Source organism: Balaenoptera acutorostrata, chromosome 5, assembly GCF_949987535.1.
Source record: "Balaenoptera acutorostrata chromosome 5, mBalAcu1.1, whole genome shotgun sequence".
Taxonomy (NCBI): domain Eukaryota; kingdom Metazoa; phylum Chordata; class Mammalia; order Artiodactyla; family Balaenopteridae; genus Balaenoptera; species Balaenoptera acutorostrata.
In genome coordinates this window covers 124,760,109-124,773,001 of record NC_080068.1, presented here as the reverse complement: position 1 = coordinate 124,773,001, position 12,893 = coordinate 124,760,109, and the positions used below count along the sequence as shown (strand labels likewise).

Here is a 12,893-nt window from a genome sequence, read left to right as displayed (position 1 = left end):
TATATAAGGGAGGGGATAAATACTATTATTACTCACACAAGGAAACTAAACCCATGTGATAAATTTCTTTCTTTCTTCTTTCTTTTTAATAAATCTGAATGGTTTTGTTAAGTCCAGGTTAAAAAATGTATTGCTGTTCTCTCCTAGCAGTGGCAGGACCTACTGAAGGGAGCTGGTAAAGCAAATTTTTCTTTCATGTTATCTTCAGTATCATTTCTCTGTATTATACAAAGATCACCCAAAGAGTGAATATGACTATATATTAAAAGAATTTTAGCTAGGATTTTCATGTAAATATAGCCTAATACTTTTTCTTAATGCAATACAATTAAATATAGTTTAGAAGAATCACACTTTATTCAAATACTAAAATGCAAAAATATTCTGTGTCTGTGTTAAAGCACTGCTGTAAGTTTTTCCTTTCAAATATAGCAAGTGTAACTGTTACTTAAGGGAATGTAAAACCCCTCATTTTCAACTATTCCACAATAAATATAGCATGGTTTAATGTATGAAAATTTTTATTATAAAAGGAAAATTTAAATCCAGTAATTTGAAAAATATTTGTTTTCTAACCTGAAATTTTAAGCTCTGTTTACCTTCGGGTCTAATAATCTAACCCAGAACTTAATGACGTACTGTATTAGCATACTCCAAGTATTCAAATAACACACTTACTTATACATTTACCATACAAGTATTATACTAGCTATATAAATAACTAGTAGTTATTTAAATAGCTACTTAATGGAGCAGGTATTTCTATATGCTAGAGATACCAAGGTTAACAGAATATAGTACCTGACAAAGTATATAATTCTTCTAACAATGCTAGGTAGAAAGCACTTTTTTTTGTTTTTTGGCTGCGTTGGGTCTTCGTTGCTGCGCCCGGGCTTACAAAGCACTTTTTAAAACAATTAAGTATAGTTTGCAAGGCAGAAATAGAGACACAGATGTAGAGAACAAACGTATGGACACCAACGGGGGAAAGCGGCAGGGGTGGTTTGTGGTGCTGGGATGAACTGGGAGACTGGGATTGACATATATGCCCTAATATGTATAAAATAGATAACTAATAAGAACTTGCTGTGTAAAAACATAAAATAAAATAAAATTCAAAAAATAAATAAATAAAACAATTAAGTATAAAAAGAGTCAGTATATCAAGTCAGTATCAGCACTCTTAGTAGTCCATCAGTGGCCCAGTAATATCTGCCTCAGTGACTGATTAAGCTTGTATTTCTCCATTCAAGCTAGTTTATGAAAGACTAAACTAGCTTTAAACAATGTATATTTACATAAACATTTAGCTGTTCCCTCATAAATAGTAGTACATGTCCCCTCCTTTGTTTAAAATTCTTCAATAAGTAGGTAGATGTTCATAATATATTAAAAATAGAAAATTACTTCAAAATTAATAGAATAACTAAGAATAAAAAACGCTTTTTTACCTTTCAGGCACTCCCTATTACCTCCAGTATAAAATCTATATATTTCTTAACTACCTACAACTCTCTTTAACAACCTATAGAACTTATTAAGATAATTTTCCACTGCCATCATGCATTTGCAGAACTCCTCCCTTGCCCTGATAACTTATCCTTCCCTTCCTTCCCTGGCTAATTCTTACTTATGTTTCAAAACTCAACTCACATATTACCTCAACCAAAAAGCATTCCCCAGTTCTCTCCTCTTCAATATGAGTTATGAACCTGTTATGGGTTAAATCGTGTCCCCCTAAAATTCCTATGTCCTAATCCTCAGTACCTCATAATTTGGCCATAGTTAGAGACAGGGTCTTTAGAGAAGTAATTAAGTTAAAATGAGGTCAATAGGGTGGGCCCTAATACAATATGACTGGTATTCTTGCAAGAAGAGGAAATTTGGACACAGAGACCTACAAAACACACAAGAGAGAAGACCATGTGAAGATACAGGGAGAAGATGACCATCTACAAGCCAAGGAGAGAGGCTTTGAACACAGCCTTCCCTCACGGCCCTCAGAAGGAACCAATCCTGCCAACACCTTGATCTCAGAATTCTAACCTCCAGGACGGTGAGAAATTTCTGCTGTTTAAGCCACACAGTCTGCGGTACTTTGTTGTGGCAGCCTCAGCAAACTAATACAGTACCTCTCTAAATTCTTCGTCAAGACTTTTTACATACCTCTAATACAGCACTTAATAAAACCCTTTTGTTTCTTTTTTCCGAAACTGAACTATGTATGTCTTTTAGCTCTGAATCTCCATAGTCCCAACAATCCCTGCCATATTCGGTGATTAAATACAAAAGAAAAAACCAAGGAACCAATAAATATTCTGCTCATTCACCATTTTTCTAATGAATTAGCTCCTCCTTTAGAGCAAACTTGCTTGTGCCAATTTCTCTACAAATTATTTGGATTAAAACGTTTAGTGATATCTTACCCTGTCATAATAAAATAGCTTATAAAAATATCGATACTAAGCTAGTTTTTAATAAAAATTATAGTATTATCCCAATACGTTTGACTTAGCAGAAATATAATTTAATCAAGTACCTCTGCCTATCAGCCCATGGCCCATAGTTGAAATCTGTTCCTTTACCACAAACTATATCCAGTCCCCAACAGGGAGGCAAATCTTGTAATTTGCAATCCTCACTGCTCATTTCTCCTTCAACAGTTTCTTCTGTTTCTTCTGGAACAAGTCCTATATTGCAGAATATACAATATGAAGATAGTTACTTAAAATAACCATTAAAAGGCTTCCTTAGATCAACATTTCTAAAAATTTTTTGATCTCAGGAACCCTTTACACTCTATATTGAGGACCCCAAAGTGGGATTTTTTTTTTGTATTGTATCTATCAAAATTTACTGTATTCAAAATTTGAATTGAGCAATATTTTTACATTTTATTTTTAAAATAAACTCATTACATGTTGACATAACAAAATGTCTAATAAGGTTTAATGAAAATATGATGTGAAAAATAACTACATTTTAATGAAAACAAAATTTTATTTCATTTTTAATGAAAATATTTTTTAATCAAAATAAGCATATTTTCTAAAACAAATTAATTTATTGAGAAGTGTTGGCATCGTTTTTATTTTGGCAAATTTCTTAAATATACAGCTTAATAGAAAACAAGTGAATTCTCACAGCTGTTTCTGCACTTAATCTTTTGAAGAAAACCTAGCCTCATACAAATAGGTAGACAGAAAAGGGAGGAGTATTTTAATAGCTTTTTCAGATAATTTTGGATATTCTTTGACACTAGACCAAAATTCAACAAGTGGTAATTTCTTAAAGATTACTTGCAATGTGGAATCTGAAACCATATCGCTGAACTTCTCATACTCTGACACGTTAAAATTTACTGATCTCTCTTGCACTCTGAATAAATCTTTTACGGACATCATGAATTGGTCATTTGGAAAATATTGGTTCACTGAGACATGCATATTTTTCCCAAATAGACAAATTTCATTATTAAACATTTAAAAAGTCATATTGTTAATATCACTGGTAGTCTCATCAGAAAAGTCATCAAACTCACAGTGGCAGACCCAAATTTTCCAAAATTCTAACTTTCACATGAAAGCTCGAAACCATAGTTTGTCCCTAGTTGCTCTTTCAAGCACAACTCGTATTCCATGAAAAGAGCAAACAGTTCAGCTTGGAGCTCAATCACAGAGTGCTCTTCCTCGAAACAACAGTGTACTTTGGTATGGGGCAGCAGTGTATTATGTGTTCTTATCATTTTATTAAGTGAATATTAAAAAGTTTACTGAAGGGTCAAGATTTGATAAAAGTAATTTTTACTGCTTAATCAAAGACACTGTAAAGTGCACTGGCATTTGTTTTATTGTGACTGCATGGCAGTGAAAAAGACAGGGATTACTAGCATAGTTTGGAATCACTGCCTTGATTCATGCTAAAGCACCAGAAGTTTTGCCCCCTGTAACTTTTACACCATCAATACAACACAGTAAAAAAAAAAAGGCAAATAACATCCTAATTTTGAAAATACTTTGACCTCATAAACCTCCTGAAAGGTATGAAAAACAAGAATTAGGAAAGAATGACTAAAAATCCAATATTTAGCTTATTTATAAAACTGAGGCCACCTGTGAAGCATTGTAACTAGCTGGACTTCAATCCTTAAACTTTAAGCCTCAAATCCAACTTACTGTGATTTTTTTCCCCTAAGCCAGCACGAACTACCTTAACTATCATCACATTCTCTAATGGTTTTCACTCATGGTCATTTGTATTCACAATTTTTGAAGTATAATTGCAAAAATGGAATTTGAAGGAAAGATTACTATATTGTTCTCTTTTGATCTGAAATACTAAAGTAATATTCAACTTCTGACAAATGACACAGATATTTTTTAGGTAGGCATTCTCACATCCACATTTACTGTTATTAATGCTTATTTATATCCTAAGCAAGGATACTTAAAATATTATTAGATATCAGCATTTCATAGAAGAAACAGAATTGTAGCTATGAAACATATTTTCAAAAAATAATACCTGGCTCATCCATGTAATAGTAGATGTCAACATCATTCGACTGCATCACCACAAAACCTTCTCCCATTAATCTTGGTGGTCTATACAAAGGAAGGTGGAAGGCAAACTAAGTACATCTCCAGAATATAAAATGTTCAGTATTCTAATTAACGATGGTAATGGGTGAAAACAAAAAAGAAAACTAAAAAGCAATCAAGTGTAGAAACTTGAAAAGGGAAAACATTTTTCACATATACAATAAATTGTTCCATAATTGTTTTCTATATTAGACTATATAAAAAATTGGCACTGAAAAATTTTTGACCAGTAAAATCAGTTAAAGAAAGACAAAAAAATCTGTTTTGCATTTTTCATTTTAAGTTTTGAATGAGAGAAATCCATTTAAAACAAAGTTTAATTAAATACAATGGAAGAACAATGTTAATTGGAATATAATAATCATATTCTGCATTTGCAACAATAAATTTAAAATTAGACTTCAAATTCAACCATTTTATATTAATAACACTATAAAACTGATTAAAAATATCATCTTATATATTGTAAAATAAAGCATAACCTTTCAGGAACCTTAAATTTAAAAAATGTTGTCATTTTTAACAACTTTATATTACCTATTTCCAAGAATATTTAGTTGATCAACTTGAAATAAACTTAAAGCAAACATCTTGAACTCAAATTCTGGAATGAATGTTTCTGTACCATCAATTAACTTCCCTCTTTACTTGCTTTGATTTAACAACTTTTGTCTTTGTCATACACCACAATATCTTCCTTCCATATCAAAATTAACCTCTCAACCATCAGATAATATAACACATATAAATTCAACAATCTTCTTCTAAATATGTATTAAATCACAAAGGTTAGGATTTAATCTCATTATTTAATCTCCATGCTTACTTTTGAAGAGTGAAAAATACAATTTTAAATCTTTTTATACAAATAGCAGGACACTTTTTCATTTTACTCTGTAGTAATTTTCACAAAAACCCAGATTTATTTTTTTCAGTATTACAACTTGCACCCATAAATATAGAATTGTGTGTGTAGCTTATATTCCAAGATGCTTAGCAATTCAGTGATCCTGAAGAGTGTGAAACCAGGTAGACCCAGAGCCTCCCCGGTACTCAAGTTGGGAAAATGACTGTGTCATTCTAGCCAATCCCTAGAAAATCTAATAGCAAGCTAGCCAAAAGTTGGAACTAAAAAGAAACAATCATGTTTCTCATAACCTCAAACTTTATATTGCCTACACACAAAGACAAAAGCTGAGACAGTGGAAACTCATCACATGAATACTTAAATTACACAAATTTAACCATAGATTCCTTCACAAAAAAGAATAGTGATTGAGAATAACAAAGATTACAAGAGCCCTCACCCCACTCGTGAGCATGTGGCCTGGGAGTCAGATGCGAGTCATGTGTCTGTTACCTGAGGGTCCCAGTCCTCTGGAATGGAAGCATCCCACCACAAAGAGGGTGACTCTAGGGTGCGTCATTATTACAATGTGTCTCCTAAATGCAAGGAGCTACTTCACTGAAGGAAAGCAAATCTGGAAAGCTAGGTGGAAAACTGACTGGGACTTAAAATGTCAACTGAATTCCAAAACTGTCTTAACTTCATCAGTTTTCCAAGAGTAATTCTGATTCAATTTTCAACTTCTCATTAACTCAAATGATACTCTACTATAATGAATTTGTTGAATTTACTATTTATCCATCCCTTCTGAAAATAAAAACCTACCTGTAATGTGTATTTTCTAACATACAAACATCAGGGCTCAATTGCCCAAAATAAATTTCCCAAATACACTGAGAAAATGATAGAAAAATTATAAGCTTATAAACAGTGCCTGACATATATTAAATGGCAATAAATATTAACTATTACAATTAACAAACAAGAAAAATAGCTTATAGAAAAATATTTAAAATAGGAGTTTACCAGTGGATAAACTCCATTTATCTTATAAAGCAGGAATACTCAGTTGATTTAATAGAGAAATATACGTAATTATTGCCCAACTTATAGCAAAGAAATTAAAAGGATACTAAAGATTCTAAATGATAAGCTACAATAGGTATAAAGAAGTTATTTGTTATTTTTATGACTTTCTTACTCATCATTTTGAAGACCAACATATCTTGGACTAGGAACAAGCATGACTCGAACATTTTCAAGCTTTCCCTTCACAATATGCATGAACTGGTCAAGATGACTGGAAGGTGGTTTTGTAGTATAGGTTAAGAAAGCATCATCAAAGTTGATGCACAGAGTTTGAGGTTGGTAATGATTTCCAAAGGCCAAGCGTCCCTAAAAAAAACAGATAAGAGATATTATGCCATACTACTTAGGCTGAATTTTTTTTTCTCAGCCGACCTAATAAGCATTTTCAAGCAACTACTAAATGATTCCACTTTAGCACTATATACTGTTTAAATTGCTCCACTGATCAATTTAGACCAGTGTTTAAAGAAATTTGAGCACTTGTGAATAAATAAATAGCCTTTAAGGTCTATACATTTGTGCTAAAATGGTATTGGTGTTGAAATAATTCTTTCACTTTATTAAGAATGGAACCCAAAGACATCTACAAAATTACTTTCTTAAGTGAAAATTATATTTGCAAAATTAAAAAGTTCTGTTATTAACCCATGAAACATTAACTGTAGTGGAATTTACTTACTGTGCTCACGTTGACCTTTATGACTGGAATAAGTGATCTCCATGAAGATGTGGGGTCTTGAGATTCTGTTTTTACTTTAACTCTGAGAAGAAAAAACAAAAATTGACATATATGAGAAAAACTTAAGTACGTGAGAATACTGTTGACTTCCTCACAGTACACATTATTATTATTTTTTTTGGCTGTGTTGGATCTCTGTTGCAGCACGCAGGCTTTCTCTAGTTGCGGTGAGCAGGGGCTACTCTTTGTTGTGGTGTGCGGGCTTCTCATTGCGGTGGCTTCTCCTGTTGTGGAGCACAGGCTCTAGGCGCGTGGGCTTCAGCAGTTGTGGCTCACGGGCTCAGTAGTTGTGGCTCACGGGCTCTAGAGCACAGGCTCAGTAGTTGTGGCACACAGGCTTAGCTGCTCCGCGGCATGTGGGATCTTCCCAGACCAGGGCTTGAACCCGTGTCCCCTGCATTGGCAGGCAGATTCTTAACCACTGCACCACCAGCGAAGTCCCACAATACACATTATTAATACCAGCTATATCTTTCCAAATATATCTAATGACTGCTCAGTAAACAAAACAATGACCATCTAATGGACACGAATATCCCTAAAATGTCTCCTAGAATGTACTCTATCACGCACCAATTTTTATATAAGAAGCTATAACAAAAAAGTATATTTTCAGAATGACAAGCTTTAATGACAAAGTATAAATTATGATGTGTTGTCATTACATCTGTCATTATGCTTATTGCACTACATTATATCATTTTATAAGACAGCAAAAATTATAATTAAAACAAAAATGACCAAGATATAAGTTACTTTGATGTTTTAAGTGTTTTAAGCACTTCTGACAGTTCGGCTGATCCTTCTCCTTCCCTACCCCCGCCACTCTGTGCCAAAATAATTTCCTCTCAATACAATGAAAAGGACAGACCAAGAGTAAGAAAAAAGGAATTGTCCATACACAAGGTACACAACTTTTAAAAAATGAAAAATTCACAGCAATTCACTAAAGATTTCATATGAAAACTCAAGGCATATCTCTTCAGTAACCCAATAACTCCTAAATCACACTTCTGGAGCCATATTTATAAGATGGCCTTCAGTGCTTAAAACTAAATTCAAAACTAACCTCACTACCACCCTCTAACCTTTCTCTAAGGTTCCCTGACTAAGCATGACTACTGCTTAAATTAGAAATTTGGATTCACTGTTGACTCATCCTTCTTATTTGTTCTCCACATCTAATTCATCACTCTCTTAAGTATTCATCTGCCTAAGTGTATCTGGAATCCATCTCCTTCTCTTCCTTCCCCTTGCTAACAACCCAGTTGATGATCATCTCTTCCCGGAACTGTTACTATGTCCTTCTATCTGGTCTCCCTGCCTCCAGTCTTATCTCCCTCCAATCACAACACAACACTGCTGACCTGGGGTAAGGCCACATTTCTAACCCGGATCCTGCTAAACATTTTAGTCTAATTTATCCCCACCTCAAGTAATCCACTCCAGCCTCAGTAACAACTTCTCTATTGCATATGATGTTTCTTCTCCATGGAAGAACTTTCATCTCCTTCTCTGCTTAATTCATTCACCTTTAAGGTTCCTACCTTCCCGGATCCTTCTATGTGTGCCCAGAGAATTCTATTCTTGTCCCTGTTATATTTCTTGCACTAAAATTGCCTTTTAAGTGTTCTAACTCCCACAGTAGGCTGTAAATTCCCTCAAGATAGAACAGTTGTCATATTCTCAGTATCCCCAGTACCTCAAGCTCAGTGCCTGGGACATAATATGCACTAAATATTTAACTGAGAATAAACATCCTCATCATCTACTTTTAAAAAAATAAAACTATTATGTATACAAGGCTGGTTCAACATTCAAAAATCAATTAACAGGCTAAAAGTGAAAAATCAAAGGATCATACCAACAGATACAGAAAAAGCATCTGACAAAATCCAATACCCATTCATGATTAAAACCTCTAGTTTTACTAACTAGAAATACAGGGGGACTTCCTCAACTTGATAAAGAATATCAACCAACAAAAATCTACAGTTAACATCATACTTAACAGTGAGAAACTAGAAGCTTTCCCACTAAGACCAGGTATGAAGCAAGATGTCCCCTCTCACCATTCTTTTCCAAATTCATACTAGAAGTTCTAGCTATTGCAATAAGACAAAAAAAGGAAATAAAATGTATACAGATTGGGAAGGAAGAAATAAGACTTTGTTTGCAGCTGACACAATCATCTATGTTGAAAATCGGAAAGAACTGATCAAGAATACTCTTAGAACTAATGACTATAGCAAGGTTGCAGGATACAAGGTTAGTAATATACAAGAGTCAATCACTTTCCTATATACCACCAATGAACAAGTGGAATTTGAAATTAAAAACATAATATCATACATTAGCACCACAGAAAATGAAATAGGTATAAATCTAACAATTTTTCTACAAGATCTACATGAGGAAAACTATAAAACTGATGAAAGATATCAAAGAGAACTAAATAACTAAAGAGACATTCCATGTTCATTGATAGGAAGACTCAATACTGTCAAGATGTCGATTCTTCCCAACTTGATTTATAGATTCAATGCAATCCGTATTGAAACCCTTGAATATTGGCAAACTGATTCTAAAGTTTATATGGAGAGGCAAAAGACCCAGAATAGCGAAGACAACATTGAAGGAGAAAAGCAAAGTTGGAGGACTGACACTACCTGATTTCAAGACTTAAATGTAAAGCTACAGTAATCAACACACTGTGGTATTGGTGAAAGAAAACAAATAGGTCAATGAAACAGAACGGAGAGCCCAGAAACAGATAAAATAAAATCATATAATTGTATATGCACCTTAGCTATGTATATGTATGTATAGACTTATGCATTCAAAAGAATAAAAAACAAATTGATAGTAGTTATCAACAAAGAAGGAAGTAGAACTGGTGAGAAGAATAGACCGGGACTGCTTTTTCACATTACATAATTCTGTATTATTTGAAATTTTTCAAGAATTATATACTTATTTGTGAGAATAAAAGTTTTAGTTAATCTACAAAGAAAGATTAGGCTGTGTTTAGGTAAACAGTGTTAATAAAACTCTAATAAAAGCAGATGTTTAAATGTTGGAGATCAATAAAATTCAAGTGTGACAATCAACCTTTCAATTTTGGACTGGGTTCTTGTTCTTCCATTTTCTCGTGTTTTATCATCTTCTTTCTTGGGTGGAATTATTGTTGGCTCCAAACCAAACAATTCTTGAAGACGTCCATAAAGATCCGAACGATTATAGACATGAAATTCAAAGTCATTGACTGTGATGTATAATCTAGTTTCTGCCTTTGGATCTAAAGACATCAATTACAAAAAAAAAAAAAGTTTTTAGTCAACTTTTAAAAAACTTTAGTCAGAGTTTTAAGTCAAATCTTTTCCACAGCTAAAGTAACTCAAATGATTTCTTTTAAAACAGAAGTCTATGATAAAAAGGAATAATATTTTAAAAGCAATAAAACATGGACAAAAGAAAGAAAAAAGCTGATTTACTACAGTATTTCAATTTAGCACTCTAAAAACAATCTGAATTTCTACATTCTGGGTGTATAACAACAAAACTTAAAGACTGTATGCTAAGAACAGCACAATGCCATTTACAGAGTAAAACTTTACCTCAATATAGCCATAAGTGTATACTAAAATATAAATAGTAAATTGTTCAAAGTATGATGCATTTAAACATCACACTAGTATTTGAACTTGTGCATCATAGAAACCAGGACTTTTCATAAATACTAGTTTGTTTTTACAAACTACACAATGCTAAAACAAAGATTCTATAAACTATAGACTCAATAATCTCAAATAAAAGACAATTATATTAAATATAAGTAACAATAGTAATAAATCCATCTATAAAGTGATAGATGGGGCACTTGTTTCTACTGAGGAAATAATCTAAGACAGTGCATCTCACGTCAACCAAAAAGGGTCAGAAGAAAGGTACCACAGTCAGTGCTTTATTTTGTTATAAATAATACATGTGTTTTTTAAGACTTCTTTTTCAACCTTTATCTGTTTTTATCCCTGTCAAACAAATTCAATTGAAAGGCAATTAAAATTAGCTATGACCAGTTAGAATAATCTAATTTTTTTAAATGGGTAAAGAGAATTACCAACTTTCATTTTAGTAGCTTAAGCTGTGGTTTAGTAAGGTACCAAATTTCACCAATATTAATTTCTTCTCAAATTATTAGCAAAACAGCATATGAGATGTCAAACACCCTAAATAAATGTAAATTTTAGTTTAAATTAAGAAATGAAAAATACACTGCCACTCATATTTCAAAAATAAGCTAAGGAAAATGAATCAACAACATTCATATTTTTATACAGTAATACTTTTAGTTTTACTCCAATCAAGGTTTTTTCCCTCATTGCTTCCTGAGACAAGAGAGGAAAAAGAGATAAACACCATCCTTCAAAAAACTAATGTTTAAGAGCTGTAACTTTTCTTATATTTTTTAGATAGCTCTTGACCTATGTTCTCTCTCCTATTTCTTCAGATTTTTCAAATGGATAAAAGCTAAGACGATCCCCTAAGCTATTACGTAAAGTGTGTTCCCCTTTTTCTTGCTGTAGGTCAAATTCTTAAAATTAAAATAAAAATAAGAAACACTTTTTTTTTTAATACATATGAAGTATTCTAAGACTTAATAGTTATAAATATCATTATCATTTTTAAATAAGTAAATCAAACTTTATCACTCATTAGGTTTTAAACCTTTCTACAGTAATCATTCATGACCTCTTCTCAAAATGTCAGGGTCAAATATCCAGCAGCCTACTCAAATATCTCCAATTTGATGTCCAACAGGCATCACACACTTGACGTATCCAACCAAACACCCGATTTTCCCACCCAAACCTACTCCACAATATTCCCCACCTTATCAAAAGCAAGTCAATCTTTTCCATTGCTCAGGCCAAAATATTTGACTGCTCTCTTTCTTTCTTGTCCCAGATATTATCAGCAAATCCTGTCAGCTTTTCTTTCAACATATATCCAGAAACCACTCCTCACCACTCTGGCCCAAGTCACCATCAACCTGCACCTGTTTTAACACAACAGCCTCCTAACTAGTCTCCCTGCTTCTGTCCTTATTTCCCTTATGCCTGTGCTTTACACATTGGCCAGATCTTTCAAAAACCCTAAGTAAAATCATGTCACTCTCCTGTTCCCTAATTTTCTGATGGCCTCCTCTCTCATTGATACCAAGTTCCTTTAAAAATGACCTATAAAATCCTATAGGATCTGCACTCTTCTCCCCTTCTAGTCCTCCCTCCAGTAAACTGGCCTCCATTTTGGTTATAAACCAGGACCTGAACAACCAGGAAATGTCCTTCCCCCAGATAGTCACAATAACTCATTTCCTTAACTTGCTTCATGTTTCTGTTTAACTATCCCCTATCAATGAAGCCTCTCCCGACTTCCCTATGTACACAGCACCCTCCCTGCAAACCAGCCCTCTCTATTCTACGGACCCTACTCTGATTTTCCTCAATGCCACATTTTCCTCACTCACTCCTCGATGCTACATATATTTACTCGCTAATTATCTGAATCCTTCCCAAGCAAGAATTCAGAATGAAGCAAGCTCTTTAAGAGAAAA

At 33.3% G+C, this 12,893-nt stretch overlaps 1 protein-coding gene across 8 annotated transcripts in view; it reads right to left on the bottom strand.

Annotated features, from left to right (window-relative positions):
* The window catches only part of BLTP1 (bridge-like lipid transfer protein family member 1), a 202,650-nt gene that overhangs the window by 152,851 nt on the left and 36,906 nt on the right, over positions 1 to 12,893 (bottom strand). For all 8 annotated transcript variants that reach the window (XM_057546655.1, XM_057546660.1, XM_057546659.1 and 5 more), the window contains 5 exons: positions 10,388 to 10,574; positions 7,217 to 7,298; positions 6,650 to 6,843; positions 4,525 to 4,604; positions 2,540 to 2,690 (listed from right to left, as the gene is read on the bottom strand). In XM_057546655.1, coding sequence (XP_057402638.1) covers positions 2,540 to 2,690; positions 4,525 to 4,604; positions 6,650 to 6,843; positions 7,217 to 7,298; positions 10,388 to 10,574 — 694 coding nt within the window. The remainder of the gene's footprint in view (positions 1 to 2,539; positions 2,691 to 4,524; positions 4,605 to 6,649; positions 6,844 to 7,216; positions 7,299 to 10,387; positions 10,575 to 12,893) is intronic.